Raw genomic sequence first — 17286 nt, 5'->3', positions numbered from 1 at the left:
CGCTGCGTCCCGATGCCATACTTCCCGCACCCCTGCCGGCGCTTACTTCACTACAGAGGCTGGCGCCGGCTTCGCAGAGCGTGACTTTATACTTCCTGGTCGGTGACGTCATCTCGTCCATGACGTCGCTCCCCTCCATTGGACAGATTTCACACGTGGTTCAGAGCGGCTCACACTGAAGGCGTTCCCAAAGCGTTTGTGACGCAGCGTCTTGTTCCCTAGAGGAACCATAGTTACAGTTGTAACCTGAGACGTTTCTTCCCACAAGCCATCAGACTCCTCAATAACCACACCTGAATGGACTTTCTGTTCCATACGCATTCTTGCATGTTATATTTATTGTTGTGCACTTTATATTTATTGTTGTTTGTATTTTGTGTTCTTGCACTAATTATGTCTTTGCCTTGCAGTGATTTTGTCTTTGCACTGTTTGCACTAGTTTGCACTCTACTCCCCTGCTGTTTGCACTAGTCTGCACACTTTGCACTTTATGTGGCTAAGACATTGTCTTAGCTCAGTATGTGAGTTCTTTTGTATTGTGTATTTTGTTGTAAGTGTGACTTCATGTAGCACCAGGTCCTGTAGAAACGTTGTCTCATTTCACTATGTACTGCACAGCTATATGTAGTTGAAATGACAATAAAAAGACACTTGACTTGACTTGACATGTAAATCGTCCTACTTGATTTGACTGAAGTTCGTCTTGTCATTGGTAGAAAAACAATAAATTGCAAACTGACCATGTCCAAAATAATTCAGCTGTTGCTCATTCCTTTGTGGTTCAAAAATGTATTTGTCTTCTTGTATTTTTTTGTGACAAAAGATCCAGATACCATTAATCCTGAAGCGACTGGAACACAGAGTAGTAGCAAACAGCTGATGAGTAATAGATACAATTGCCAATTAGTTGGCACTTGCAGTCTTTCATGGTATTGGTTTTGTTAACCTTGCATTGTTAAAAAAAGCCATAAAAAATTAAAAACTAAATAATTTAAAAAGTAGCACAAGAAGCATGGAGCCCAACCAACCATGCAAGTGTACTGACAGAATATTTCTTTGTTGTTGAAAACCCCATAACACTTTTAGCGTCAAGAATGACCTGCCTACAAAAATGAGCTTATAAACCATTCATTATGCTTACCAAGTATTGTATTTACTAACATTATTATATTACTAACAATTTCTCACCTATATGGCAGACAAAAGCCTGTGTCACCCTTCTCCACCTCATCTTTAAACTGCTGGACACAGTCTAGGAAGGCCACCATAGCATGATCAAATTTATTATCCCAGAAAAAGCGTAGACCACCTGAGCAATACAATGGCAGCTCCTACAAGATGAAAAAAAATGCTGATGTTAACAGTACATTTACTACAATACACCAAAGTATGCATCTTCCTAATAATTCAATTTAGCACAGTAGGCAACACAAATAACCTTGTCATGACCTGTTCATCTGTTTTACTTGTTTTGTTTAGTTTTTTGACATTCAAGAATAGCACAGCACATTTGGGAAACTGGTTAGATCTATCAGGTCAAGATAACAAACTGAAACTGAAAACGTCAGTATAGTGTTGTTAAAAAAAAGTTGGTGCCAGAATAAGATGCAAAATTTATTTTACACATCATTAATACAAGCCTCCTCCATACAGAAGTGGTTATTTATATATAATATTCCAAAAACTGCAAGAATAGTTTCCCTGAAAACCCCACAAGAGCATTATTATTCCTAAATTATATTATTTTAAGTACAGATATCACTGACTGAGAAGCAACTGTTGACGAAGTCCATATGTGTACACATACTCATGCATTTCTTGAACACATAAGAGTCTTCAAGAAATGCAGATTTGCACAAAAAGTGGCATTCAAAATTTGGACACAATGGTCCGACATAAGTGCTATAACAAAAGGCTAATGGTGCTGACAAAAAAAGATTTTAAGGCCAAATCACCTGCTCTGGTTTTAAGTAAGATAAGTAAATAAGACTATCTCTGGATGAAGAACCAGTCATTCACTTTCACAACATTGCACCAGTATAAAGTCCAAGACAACTGCTGTCTTCACTGGGTGCTCAAAAACTCACCTTAAAAACTCAAGGTTATCTGTGGCACCCACCTTGGACTTATCTGTGAGAGATTCCAAATAGGAATGGTTTCCGTATGGAACAAGTCGATATCTACAAAAAGAATGAAGAGAATATAAACCATTTTAGAGATTTTTTTTCATAATTTCTGTTAATCATGTTTACTTGATTATGGATTACTTGAGATCTGGTTTCTAGCATTTATAAAACTGTGCTTTTCCATCATAAAACATATCCAAATTGCACCCTATGCAATTGTTCTGCACACTTGATAAACAAATTAAGCTGTTCCAAAACACAGCAGCTTCTGTCAACACTGCACTGGCTCCCTATTAAACATCAGATAGATTTTAAAATCTTGTTAATTACTTATAAAGCACTGAATGGTTTAGCTGTTCAATACTTGAGCAAGCTCTTATCACATTATCTTTTTCCTATTTAGCACCCAAACTCTGGAACAGTCTACCTAACACTCTTTGGGAGGCAGCCACACTCTGTCAGTTTAAATCTAGATTAAAGACCCATCTCTTTAACCTGCCTTTCACATAACACACTAATACGCTTCTATTATTCAAAGGCTACATTAATTAGTTCAGCTGGATAGCTGACTACATTATACGTAAAATATATACAGTATTCGTAAATATATATACTGCATATTATGTATTTATTCCACATATTTGACTATCATGAACTAATCACTTTTGTGTTTGTATTTTAAATAACTAGTGAATAGTTTAAAGGTTCATATTCTTGTTGGGTATGCAAGTTTGAAAATTCTCTTTTTCAATTCTCTCTTTTTCTTTATTAATTCTTTAACTGAAAAGCTTTTGAAAGTTTTTGCTATCTTTTTTCATCACTTTTCATATTCTTTGAGAGCCTTTCCAACGCGCTTCTGCACTCCTGCTGCTAATTAACACAATAAGAAGAAAAACCATCTAGTCTCGTTACATCCTTTTTTTCTTTTACTTCACTCTTTTTTATTTTTTTGTTTTGTGTTCTAAGAGTTGTTTCGTGACCAACCATCTTCCACCAACTCCCAACCATCATCTTTCCAAGACATCACTTTAATTGAATTTAGCGACAAGGAAATACCAAAGGCAATGTGAGTACAGCCACCAGATTCATGCTGACTTAGTGCATTTAATGTAATTATTTTTGTCTCATTGAGGAACACAATATTAGGGTTAATTAAGTGGATGATGGTTTAACATATTCCTATAAACCGGAGAATTCACATCTCACTCTTTCCTCACTTCCCCTCTTCCTGCAACTTTTACGAATGTGTTTATGTGTTAAGTTTATATTTTCTTAGATTTATCCAAAATCTTATACATATTGAAAAGAGAAGTATCGTTTTCACTTTATTTTGATTGTACCGTATAAACATTCTGTTGACAATAATTAGCTTTGCACATACATGTGAACTTTCATTAGTGTTAGAATATTAGTAGACTGGTAGGGATAGGGTTAGAATAAGTTAACATGTTCTTGAAAAGCCAGTAGTATGTCTGTTGGTAGATCAATAAAGAGTTATAAAATAATAATCAGACAGTCTACTTATACTCTAATGAACCTCAATTGACATGTAGGGGCAAAATTACTTATTGTCAACAGAATGTTCATAAGGGACCATCAAAATAAAGTGTAACCGAAGCATCTTGTGTTTTGTGCTTACAAGTCTTAAACGCCAATCTTGTTACTGTGCTAATAGTGTTTTTTTGTACTTTAATATCCACTGCAGAGTTGGTGTTATACGGCAAACTCAATGAATTGCTGGTCAAGTGACCAGCCATAAAACAATTTTTCTGTACAAAGTACTTATAAAATCTTTGAGTAAAATTTACCTGTTAACAGTTTATGTGATCTGGCTCTTGATTTTATTATTGTTTTGTTTTGGTTTTGGACAATTCCTACATTATTCCTACACCAATTAAGCAGATAAAAGGTCTGGTGTTGATTCTAAGTGTGCCTACAGTGTTTTGTAGGCAAACAGCACTTTGACTGACATGACAATTCAAATTTTAGATTTAGCTGTGTGTTTTTTTGGTTTGTTTTTTATTCCTCAATCCTGTCATGCTAAAACACTAACACCACCAAGAAACATACCAAGTCACATTATCAATGCTATAAACATGCCAGCAACACCTAACAAGCAACAGAACATTCTGTAATGACTGATGTGGTGGATTTTTTTGTTTTTTTGTTGCTTTTTTATACTTGGCCACATGTGTTTTTACTTATTAGATTTATTATAATCTTTATAATATTTAATAATACTTATAGCTTTCATGAAATGACCAGGTATAAATGCCCTCTGAAATGCATTTGAGATTAATTGGATCACTTCAACCACTTCAGGAGATGGACTGAGATAAATTACAGATTCAAGTATACTTGGGTCTGAAATAGCCTGACTTTGTCTAATGAAGTTTGCTAGATTATAAACAGGTTTCTTTGAGTCTTAAGATGTTTCTTGGAGGCCTGATGAGGTGTAATGCATATTCTTTTAGAAAAGCTGTGCCTATCTAGTTGTAAATATTTTTTTTATTTGACCACCTCTGAAAGCATAGTCCCATCTTGTTAGCAAGTGCATGCAGCAGAAGTACAGTTTGACCCCAGGCTGCATTGATCTCATTCCACTCCACTGGTACACTGGGTAATCTGCCTAAGCGGAAGTTATTTATTGTTCCGAACTGCCCACTGTGCCTAAAAAAGGTGGAAAAAAGAAACATTTAAATGTGTTTACATGCACAATTCTGTTTTGCATATAAATGCTTTTATCAGTTTATTCAATTTGCACATATTTCTGTTCTCACTTATAGCTTAACTTGACACTGCATAGCTATAATGCCTTCTGGGTGTACTGATTGTCTGAAGTTCGTACAGAAACATGTAAATTCATTGGCTGGTGGTGCAGCTGTCACCTCAATTACATCGCCATCTTTATATTTGGGAAACATATACTAACATATACATATATATATATATTCGTCGCTGACAGCAGCAGCCTAATCAAAGACTACATAAAAAGTAAGCTGTCCCTTTACCTGTATAATTAGATCTCCAGATCCTAAAAAGCAGACAATTTTCATATGCCTCACTATATATAGCATATATATATATATATATATATATATATAGCAGCTATGATAATGTAGGTCTATCCACCTTATTCTTCCCGTAAAATGGGCACTTTGTAAATTTTATGGGACTAGCTTCCGATCTCAGTTGCTTCCAGTTATTTTTAGCTGTTCAAAACTTTGTTTTGCTGCTTGATATGACATTATTTGATGTTGGTATGATTATTTTTGTTGCGTAAACAGATTTTTCATGTTATTCTTCACAAATTTAAATTTCAGAGCATTATATGTTTCTGCCCACTTCTGACATGGGGGGTACGACCTATTTACTATTAACTACAAACTTCCCCTCAATAAATTCCTAATTTGCTGCTTATTAATAGTTATTTAGGTAGTTGTTAAATGTAGGTGTTGGGTAGGATTAAGGATGTAGAATAAGGTCATGTAGAATATGTGCTTAATTACTACTAAGTGGGTAAAATTCTAGTTATATGCATGTTTATAACTAGTAAAGAGGCCTTAAATAAAGTGTTACCAAGAACTGCTATCTCAGCTTCAAGGCAAGACCTGGCACCCACAACCTGAGGGTATGGAAGCTGTGGGTATGGCCCATAAAATGCCACTAGCTTTGACTTCTAGTCTTCCTGCTGATGTCAAGGAGACTGCTGCTAGTGCCAGAGCTCTTTCCACAAGAAGGCTGTATTTCTCCATAGTGTTCTCCCATGTGTCAGGCTCAGTTATCTGCCCTTTAGGTCCAGTGCTGGACCCCCTGCAAGAAAAAAAAATGCTGCGAGAGTGGCTGCTAGTACACTGAGAGTTTACACTGTGTCACTAGTCACTATCACTCAGACAGAATTGTATGAATGGCCTGTTGGAGCTTTGAGGCTTTACTTTGATTAGAGGAAATCTCCTCAGCTGTTAATATTCTTTGTTGCTAGCCACTGCAGGCATGCTGCATTAGAATTTATCACTGTGTTAGGGATTCTATTTTACTGCAATATAAGGTGCGTGGTCTTTCTTTACCTCTGCTGCCAAGTTCTTCATGCTGCCTGACAAGAGGCCTTTTTCAGCAGAGAAATCTAAGGAGCAGATGGTGTGCTTACCAGTATAAGAATGGTTAAGGTGTTGACCGTGCCATCAACCAATGAATTGGCACGATTCCATATGGGCTTCAAATAATCAGTATACCCAGAGCGTGTTCCCATGACGTCATAGCTACACAGCATCTTGTGCCCATGGGTTACATAAGTAACCTGACACATTTTGGGGGTGGCCCTAAAACACTAATAACATTTAAAAAAAAAAATCTTATAAAGAGATATCAAAACCAGATATGAAAGGTGGCATTGAAAACGTTGGTCTTCTTGAGTCTGTCCAGCTGACTCTGACAGTAACGCATTTGATTGTCCACACTCTTAAGATCATCATCCAGCTCCAGCTGCTGTCTCTTAAATTCGCAGTACTCCTTCTGATACCTGAGGAAGAAACAGACAGAGTTGACAATTGTAAAAAAAGAAAAAAAAAGTATGCCATCATCAATTGTCATCATGAGGAATCAATACTTCATTAATACTTAAAGAAAAACATGTTTAATGGATTACAAAAATGCTACAACTATAACTGCAAATCATGTATGGCATGTAAGGACTGTTTGCAAAGTATACAAAAAAAATAGAGACTTTTATTGAAGAAGATACGAGATAAAAGAAACATTGTATATAGGATAATTAGGCATTAGTTCCCTTCAGGATCTCTTACACTGTCCAAAACACTGTGCAAAATTCTCTGTTAGAATTGCTACTAGCTGACTTGCCATATTTTCCTGTGTTACCCTGGACCACAAAATTTATACATCCTCTAAAAGCAGATTTAATCATATTTCCATTGATGTATGGTTTGTTATGATAACAGTATTTGGTTAAGATACAACTAATCTGAAATCTGAAGACCTTAGCAACGCATATTACTAATAATTAAAAAAATGTTTTAATACATTTTTGATACATTTACTGTAGGAAATTTACAAAATATCTTCACGGAACCACATGCTTATGGTATTCCATCACTTCCACCACAAAAGAAAGCTTTCTAAGTAATCTTCCTGACTTCCTGATCTCAATTCCTTAGCACATCCAATACGACGCATAAACTTGATGATATAACAGAAACTATGCACTCTCTTTTTTCTAGCACTTTAGATACAGTTGCTCCTTTGCACTTAAAAAAGATGAAAGAAAACAATCTGACTCCATGGTATAATGACAACACACGCACCCTAAAGAGAGAAGCCCGGAAAATGGAGCGCAGGTGGAGAAAAACTAAATGAGAAGTATTTCGTATTGCCTGGCGGGAGAGTATCCTGTCAGAAAAGCATTAAAAATTGCCAGATCTGAATATTTTTCATCTCCTTTAGAAGAAAACAAACCCCCGGTATTTATTCAATACAGTAACTAAATTAATGATAAATAAAACGTCAACAGGTGCTAATATTCCCCAAGAGTACAGCAGTAATGACTTCATGAATTTCTTTACTTTTAAGATTGATACCATCAGATATAAAATTGTACCTATGCAGCCATGCGCTACAGTTTCACATCAGATACTGAGCTTTAGATCCCCTGAGGAAAAATTACACTCTTTCTCTATTATAGCAGAAGAAGACTTGTACAAACTTGTTAAATCATCTAAACCAGCAACATGTATGTTAGACCCTATTCCATCTAAACTATTAAAAGAACCACACAAGCCAGCTATCTTCACCATCATATTGGCGAACGTTCGCTCTTTGGAAAATAAACTGGACTATATCAGATTACTATGCTCAACACAAAGGACTGGAAGAGACTGTTGTGTTTTTGTGTTCACGGAAACATGGCTCAACAGCATACCAGACTGGGCCGCTCAGCTTGACTCACTAACATGCTATCGAGCAGACAGAGTTCTCGTCAAGGGAAGTAAGACCAACAGCAGCAGGCTTTGTATTTACATTATCCAAAAAGTCACCAAAACGGTTCACAAACAGATTCAAGTGTGGCCAGAAGGTTCATCAGAAGTCCTTCAAGGCTGTTTTAGCACCACTGACTGGAATATGTTCAAGCAGGCTGTCACATACAATAACACCACTGACCTCCAGGAATACACAGAGATTGTTACATCCTACATCACCAAGTGCATGATGATGTAATGGTCACAAAGTCCATCAGTGTCCAGCCCAACCAGAAGCCATGGCTAACAGGAGAGGTCTACAGACTGCTTGAGGCTCAGAACGCTGCCTTTAGACCTGGTGATAAGGAGGGCGTTAAGACAGCTAGGGCCAACCTGTCCCCAGACAGCGTGAAAAGAACCTAGCAGAGTCAATGCGCGCACAGCTCTGGGTCCTGACAAAATTCCTGAGCGTGTTCTTAGATACTATGCAGCGGAAGTCACAGATGACATTTTCAACACCTCGTTTAGTGAGGCATTTGTCCCCACATGCCTCAAAGCTACTACCATCAATCAAGTCCTGAAGAAGACCCGAATCCTGTTTCAATGACTACCATCCAGTTGCACTAACCCCTATTCTCATGAAGTGCTTTGACTGGCTAGTCATGCATCATATCATGTCTGCCTTACCCCCAACCCTGGACTCCTTTCAATTTGTATATCAGTCCAACCACTCAACTGATGATGCCATTGCCACTGCCCCCAACCCAGCACTCACACATCTGGACACAAAAAGACTCATATGTCAGAATGCTCTTCATAGACTTCAGTTCAACATTTAACACAATCATCCCACAACAGCTCATCTACAAACTGGTTCAGCTGGGGCTTAACACTTCACTTTTGGACTTCCCAACTGGAAGACCTCAGGCAGTACGGGTTGGCAGTCACACATCCAGCACCATCACACTTAACACTGGGGCCCCTCAAGGATGTGTGCTGTGCCCCCTTCTCTTCACCCTGCTGACCCATGACTGCACTCTGTCACACAGCTCCAACCTCTTCATTAGGTTTGCGGATGACACGACTGTGGTGGGTCTCTTCAGCCACAGAGATGTCAAACTACAGGAGAGAGGTAAGCCGAATGTCCGAGTGGTGTGGTGACAACAGTCTCATTCTGAACGTGGAGAAGACAAAGGAGAGTGTTGTTAACTTCGGGAGAGTGAACACCCAGCATGCTACTCTGACCATCAAAGGTGCAGCTGCGGAGAGAGTGAGCAGCACCAAGTTCCTGGGTGTTCATATCACAGAGGACCTTTCCTGGACTAACAACACCACAACACTGGCCAGTAAAGCACAGCAGTATCTCTACTTTCTCTGCAAACTGAGAAGAGCCAGCCCCCGTCATGTGCACCTTCTATATTTGTTTTCATATACATTTTATTTCTTAATTTATCTGTATTTTTATATTTTTATGTTTTATTGTTCACCTAGGATCCGAGAGTAATGCAATTTCAATTCTCCATATGTACTGTATGTGTTGTAGAATTGACAAAGCTGACTTGACTAGACTTGACATGATTTTGTGGTGAGACACACTGAAATTAAAATAAACCAAAACTGTGGAGAAATGTGTGTATTAAAATGTCTGTTAACCTTTACAGGATTTAAGAATGTCAATAATGTTTCTAAAAGAAGGTACAAACTATTGCATAGACAATTCCGCAGATTCTCAAACTTGCAAAAGGAAAGGAACTCTCTGCTTCCGCTTCACTCTGCTCACATGCTCTGCTATATATATGATATTATTTAAACATGTTATGTTTGTTATTAAAGGTGCAGTATGTAATATTTAGGAGGATCTACTGATAGAAATGCAATATATGCAACTTTGTTTTCAGAGGTGTACAAAGACCTAACACAATGAATGTATTATGTTTTTATTAACATAGCAGAATTAACTATTTATATCTATATACACCGCATGTCCCCTTACATGAGAGTCATCATCATGTTTTTACAGTAACCGTTAATTAAAGGACAAACTGAGTGTGTTTTGTCACTATGTTATTCTTGCAAAATAATAATAAGTAACAATAATATCTGCAATCGCATATCGATTTATTGAATAATTAAGTAAATATTTCCTTAATTTACCTTTGTGAAAAAAAAAAAACTCATTGCTGGCCATCTCCTCTATCTCAGACTACAACTTCTTAATTCTGTACCGGCCACCGTAGCTTTTCTAAGGGGTGGAGTGAGCAGGGGAATGAGCCCTTGGTTGCAATTTGAAATCTAAAATTTTACACTGTGCACCTTTAAACAATATTGATATTTATACCATGTTATACAGTACAGGCCAAAAGTTTGGACACACCTTCTCATTCAAAGAGTTTTCTTTATTTTCATGACTATGAAAATTGTAGATTCACACTGAAGGCATCAAAACTATGAACTATTAACACATGTGGAATTGTATACATAACAAAAAAGTGTGAAACAACTGAAAATATGTCATATTCTAGGTTCTTTAAAGTAGCCACCGTTTGCTTTGATTACTGCTTTGCACACTCTTGATGAGCTTCAAGAGGTAGTCACCTGAAATGGTCTTCCAACAGTCTTGAAGGAGTTCCCAGAGATGCTTAGCACTTGTTGGCCCTTTTACCTTCACTCTGCAGTCCTCCGCAGCAGAGGTGACTCTTGGTCTTCCTTTCCTGGGGCAGTCCGCATGTGAGCCAGTTTCTTTGTAGCGCTTGATGGTTTTTGTGACTGCACTTGGGGACACTTTCAAAGTTTTCCCAATTTTTCGGACTGACTGACCTTCATTTCTTAAAGTAACGATAGCCACTCGTTTTTCTTTACTTAGCTGCTTTTTTCTTGCCATAATACAAATTCTGACAGTCTATTCAGTGGGACTATCAGCTGGGTATCCACCTGACTTCTGCACAACACAACTGATGGTCCCAACCCCATTTATAAGGCAAGAAATCCCACTTATTAAACCTGACAGGGCAAAGCTTTGAAGTGAAAACCATTTCAGGTGACTACCTCTTGAAGCTCATCAAGAGAATGCCAAGAGTGTGCAAAGCAGTAATCAAAGCAAAAGGTGGCTACTTTGAAGAACCTAGAATATGACATATATTTTCAGTTGTTTCACACTTTTTTGTTATGTATACAATTCCACATGTGTTAATTCATAGTTTTGATGCCTTCAGTGTGAATCTGCAATTTTCATAGTCATGAAAATAAAGAAAACTCTTTGAATGAGAAGGTGTGTCCAAACTTTTGGTCTGTACTGTATATTTAAACCATGTGTTACAATTAACCCTGTGATAGTTTGTGCCCCATGCTCCCTTATTTCATAATACAAGCTTTGCAAAAATAGCTCTCAGAGTAAACCCATAAGTAAGCTGCTAATGATAACTTACACATAGGTTAATGTGTTGCACCAATAAATAAAGGCTCACAGAGACCCTTGGTTGAGCTCAGACTGGGCCATGTCTAAATCTTATTCCCTATCATATTAAATAAAGGTAAAAAAAATAGAGGAAGAAACAATTATACAATTTCATCGTAAATATTTGTAAAAAAATGTACTGAAGCTCATCTGTGTCCATCAGCTGGCTATGATTGCGTCCCTGGGCGAGCTCTTTAGCCACGGCCTCACGCTGCACCTCAATGCTCTCCAGCTCCTGGATCAGAGATTCCTCCTCTTGTTTCAACTGCTCCAGTGAATTCAGCAGTCTAGACTCCTCCTCTTCAGGTAGTTGAGACAGCAACTCTAAACAGCTCCTAATAATTAAATGGCCAATTAAATGACCCACTGGAGTCAGTTATATTAGTCATTTATCAACTAAAATGTTTAATGACAAAAACAATTAAATCTGCAAAAAGCGATGAAAGATTCCTCGCACCCGGGTCACCTCCACCCAGTGGCTTCTTATAACTGAACACTGACATTCAGCAGTTTTATTAAACATATGAAGTTTGTTACACATTGAACATGGTATGTTTCAGTTACTGTGAAACAAGACATATCCTGTTTGCAGCTGGTGGCTCTATGATTATAACTGAATGTTGGATTTCACTTTATTTCGTATGGTCCCTTTATCACATTCTGTTGACTATAGGTAGCATTGCATATACTAATTAGAGTGTTAGTACACTATTAGTGGACAGGTAGGGTTAGAATTTGCTAGGAATATTTAAAACAACTGACTTCCTCTTGGGTTTCAGATTTCGCTCCAAGAGAGCTTTTGTAGGTATTGGCTCACAACACAGTGCTTGTGCTCTAATGATACAAGCCCTTAAAGCAGGCAAATTACAGATCCCATTCACAGAATAAGAAAGTAAAACAGCTGTAAGTTAGTTGAGATGTTTAGAGTGTGAGTTATACTAACTTGTAATTCTGGCACTCATTTTCTGTAATGCTGAGTTGTGTGTCCAGATGGTCCAGCAGTGTGTCAGTGCACTCCTCGCATAGTGGGTGATCAATGTCTGTCTGACCAGACATGATATCAAACAAATCACTTGTCACCTGCAGGAAAAATGCACACATAAACATTCTATTTTGATCCTTGCATTCATTCATCCTATGTTACCTGTCCTTGTCATTACCAATTATTATTATTATTGCATACTTGATGCTTCATAGGAAATTATTTTGTTACAGAAGCAACAATTCAGTCCATGCACATGGATATATCTAACCAAGCACATAAAAAAATCACATTACCCAATAAAATGCATTAAAAATTATTGTACATTAAAAAAGCCTGATAGCAGCAGGCAGGATTTACAATTCTATCAATCTTTTTGTTGGAGAGAGCACTCTGCCACTAAATGTACTCTGCTGAAACAGGTATGAATCATTGTTCATAACAATTATTTGTTTCGCATCCTAATGTCTGCAACCTGCTCAACCTAGTTCTGGGTAATACCAATAATAGAAACTGCCTTTTTGATCTGTCTGTAACTTTTAGATGTCCACGTATCCAGACCCCAGCACACCACCCTAAAAAGACAACACTGGCCACAACAGTCTTATAGGAAGTACACAGTAAAGGTTGGCAAATATTAAAAGATCAAGACATATAAGAAGGACCAGTCTTCATAATGTGAGAGGTAAGGCCAATAGGCCTGTCATTTTTTTAGTTCTACTGGATGGTTCACTTTAGGAACAGGAACTAACCACAATGAATTCCACATGGAAGGGACCTCCTTAACTGCAAAACTCAGATTAAACAGTTAAGAAAACATTTGACTGGAGCAGGGTTTTAAGGTTTAGGACTAATCTCATCAGGCCTAACTGCCTTTGCCTGCTTTATTTGTCCAATTCCTTCTTAACCTGGAAGAAGGTAACAGTTGGGGGTGTTGTCTATGATGAAATGACAAGTGGGGAGACGTTATTGACCTCTAGTACTATATGACAAATGTTGGGTTGATCTAGTCAAATAGAGAGAGGAGGAGGATTAAGTACTGATACCAAAATGGCGAATTGATCAAATCAACAACAATCAATACATTTTTATTTATATAACGCTTTAACAATATCAATTGTATCAAAGCTATGAACAGTATCAAAACATTCAGATCATCAGCAATGTTTAGCTCTCCAATAATCCTTTTGTTTAAGATTTAGATTTTTCTCATTCCAGACCTGCTTTGACCCATGGTTTTTAAGCTGCTATTCCAATTTTACCTTCGATTCACATTTCATATGAACAAAGGAACAAAACAAACATATTTCTTAACAGACTACAAAACATTTTTTAGCTGTTAAAAGAAGACGTGCTAGTTCAATACAGTTGTGTTTTAATCCTCTTCAAACGGACAAAACAATAATATGCAGGCAGGCAGCCAGGCAGAACATAAACCACACGAATAAACCTCAACGATCAGACAAACCTGAACCAAAACACAAAGGACTTAAATATACAACGTAATTGACTAAATTAACAAGAAACAGCTGAAGACAATAATACAATTAATAGGAGCGTAAGGTAAGGCACACAGATCACATGACAAGACAAAAAACAACAAAACAGAGTACGAAGACGTGACATATTACTGCAGGCAGAAGGAATCCACGGAGGTGCAGACAGAGGGAGGAGACAGGAGGAGTCCGGAGCAGGAGGAGATCCAGAGCACAGCCATGATGATCCACGGTGGAGCCGACGGAGGGAGGAGCCATGGAGGATGAGCGGCCATCAACTCCATGGGGCTGACCGATGGCGGTGGAGCAGGTGGTGGAGGAGACTGATGCGGAGAGCCAAAGAGCCTGGGTGACACAGGCGCTGGAAGACCTAGGCGATGCCGCAGGCTTTGGCGACTGATGTGGAGACAGGGGACGAGAAGGACGCGGCGGAGCCAGAACGACAGAGGACTGAGGTGGAGCCGGAGGACTGGAGGAGCCTGACAGAGCCGGAGGGATGGAGGGACGAGGCAAAGACGGAGGAGAGGAATCCCGAGGCGACGGATGGTCGATGGCATTCAGGACGGCTGGACGGAACCAGCGGGCATTCAGGATGGCTGGACGGAGCCAGGAACTCAGGATACAGGGGTGGTGTCCAGTCGAAGTCCAGATCTACGTCCTCCAGTACTTCTTGTAGATCCAGCAGCCCCAGATATATAACTCATCCTCAGCAGTTGTGCAGTGGTCGGAGCTCCACTCCGCGCTCTCGCTGTACTAGGCTGTCTCCACCGTGGCAAGCTATGTTGCCAGCTCAAGCACCTGGTTCTTCACAGTCGGCAGGGGTCCGGTGGCGCTTCACGGCTCTGTCACTCTCTTTGGCGATGGTTCCGTAGTCGTGCCAGATTCCGCAACTGCACCATCAGTGGGCTCAGGCTGGGGCTCCATGACGCGGGGAGATGGTGGGCTGGGCTCTGGAGTGGGGCTAGTGTCGTTGCCCATGGGCTGAACAGTCATAGGCGAATTGCATGACACCAGCACCCACTCGATGTAAGCGGCGATGCTCTCTCGAGGGCCGTCCACGGACAGCTTTGCTCTTGTGGAGTTGTTGAGTCCTTGGAAGTAAAGTGAGCATAGGAAGCTGTCCGTGTAGCGCGAGTCGTTCGCGAGGGCGAGGAAGTACTTCGTATAGCAGGAGGAGGATGAGGACATTTGGGTCATCGTAGAGGGAATTCATGACAAAAAAAAAGAAAACACACCGCTTTTACTTTTCTGGTCCGTTTGTACTGTCTCGGGTGTGGTTTAGTGTGAAGGAGCACTCAACAAAAGTAAATAAACTTAAACAGTTTTAATCCTCTTCAAACGTATAAACCTTGACGATCAAACAAACGTAAACTCAAACACACAGGACTTAAACATAAAACGTAATTGACTATATTAATAAGAAACAGCTGAAGACAATAATACAATTAATAGGAACGGAAGGTAGGGCACACAGAACACATGACACAAGACAAAAACAACAACACAGAGTCCAAATATGTGACAGTAACTGAGACATGTTATAGCACCTGTATGTCGTTGCTCTTTTGTTCATTTAATGGTTTTGCTAAATGACTAAACATAAATGTAATTAATTATGTTGTATTTTGCTTGTATTTTACTTATTAAACACAGAATATCATTGTAATTAAAGCATTTATTATATTATATTATTTTATTCTTTCAGTATCACAACTATAACTGTAGTTGCCTGTGTCACTAAAGCCTGCAGTTCGTGCTAACGAGCATCAAATATAAAGTCACTTTTTTACTGAAAAATTAGTGTTTAATCTAGTCATTATACATTACTTACTCTCCCCCATTTGATACTGTTAAGTGCTTTGACACTTTATCTATTGTTAAAAGAGCTATATAAATAAAGTTGACTTACAAAATGTTAAATGATTCAAATCATACTTATCTGAGCTCCATCAATTCATAGCAGTGTATAAAACGGTATTATATCAATGAAGTGCAGTATAGAGTAACTCAGAGCTCAGTTTTATTGCCATTACTTTTCACAATCTTTCCTTTGAAAGCCACAGTTCTAGCTTTTGTGAAACAGCATTTTTCCCTCTCAAAAATATACCTAAACTGCATATACCTAAATATTCTAACAATATCAAATGCAGAAACATTCATGCATGTGTTCATAACCTCAAGGTTAGATTACTGTAATGGTTTATTAGGTGGTTGTTCTGCATGCTTAATATATTTCTCCACATCCAGTGCATTCTCAAAACTATTTGATAACTATTTGATACCTAGAAAATCAAAATCAACTGATGCCAGCAGATACTTTTCCTATTTAGCATCTGGACAATCTACTTAACACTGCTCTGTAGGCAGACACACTTTGTCAGTTTAAATCTAGATTAAAGGCCTACCTCTTTAACCTGGCTAACACATTACAAATAATAAAATTCTATTATTTATAATAAATAATAAAATGCTATTCAGACCCATTAAAGTATTATCAAGCTACATTAATGAGTTAAACCGGAACCGCAAACAGAAATTTCTTTCTTATTCTGAGGTGACCGTAGCCACCAGATCCAGATGGTCAAGGCAGTCATCCAGATCAAGTCCGTATGCAGGCCAGATGGTGGATCAGCACCTAGAAATTACTTCTACAGCCTTGTCAGTGGAGACCAGGACAACTAGATGAGCCCTAGAGACAGATCCCCAGTGAAGACCTTGTCTCCTAAACCTCTTTCACAGAGAAATTTTGGAAAATACATGGATAATGTGTCCCATGATTTGTCCCAGGATCATTTTATTGTTGTTCATTCAGACTGCTCTGCTCACACAGAGCTCCCTGATCTCTGCTTCATTACATTTTTCACTTTTTTTTATGTTGTTGTCGAAGAAATATTCTATTGATTTTGCATGATTTTAGGCTGCATTTACACTGCATAGTTCAAGTGACCCAATTTCAAGCTTTTTCTTCCATGTGGCACAGATTGGATATGGCCTATGACCGTGTAAGCAAAAAAAAAAAAAAAAAAAAATCACGTGGATTCCGATATTCTCTGATCGGTTTCAGGCCTCATTCATATGTGAAAATAAATCATATATGAATCATAATAAATCAAATATGAAACGGATACCATAACGTGTAAGCAGATTGAACATGCCGAGTGCTCGTTAACTGTTGTCAATGACAACGACTCATGCTCAGATGAGTTTGTTCCAAATTGATACCACAAAATAAAATTCACACAAACATGTACCTGCCTTT

At 38.4% G+C, this 17286-nt stretch overlaps 1 protein-coding gene across 5 annotated transcripts in view; it reads right to left on the bottom strand.

Annotated features, from left to right (window-relative positions):
* Positions 1–17286, bottom strand: part of becn1 (beclin 1, autophagy related) — a 66535-nt gene that overhangs the window by 9166 nt on the left and 40083 nt on the right. For 2 of the 5 annotated variants that reach the window (XM_043253407.1, XM_043253410.1), the window contains 7 exons: positions 12493–12629; positions 11690–11884; positions 6499–6645; positions 4647–4796; positions 2120–2180; positions 1189–1331; positions 741–850 (listed from right to left, as the gene is read on the bottom strand). In XM_043253407.1, the coding sequence (XP_043109342.1) occupies positions 741–850; positions 1189–1331; positions 2120–2180; positions 4647–4796; positions 6499–6645; positions 11690–11884; positions 12493–12629 (943 nt within the window). Of the gene's footprint in view, positions 1–740; positions 851–1188; positions 1332–2087; positions 2181–4646; positions 4797–6498; positions 6646–11689; positions 11885–12492; positions 12630–17286 lie in introns of those variants that run through there. The other 3 variants (XR_006252206.1, XR_006252205.1, XM_043253408.1) reach the window with 3 other exon arrangements.

This window comes from Puntigrus tetrazona, chromosome 12, assembly GCF_018831695.1.
Source record: "Puntigrus tetrazona isolate hp1 chromosome 12, ASM1883169v1, whole genome shotgun sequence".
Classification (NCBI taxonomy): domain Eukaryota; kingdom Metazoa; phylum Chordata; class Actinopteri; order Cypriniformes; family Cyprinidae; genus Puntigrus; species Puntigrus tetrazona.
Note: the sequence above shows the minus strand (reverse complement) of the source record. Positions and strands in the feature narration are given on the sequence as shown.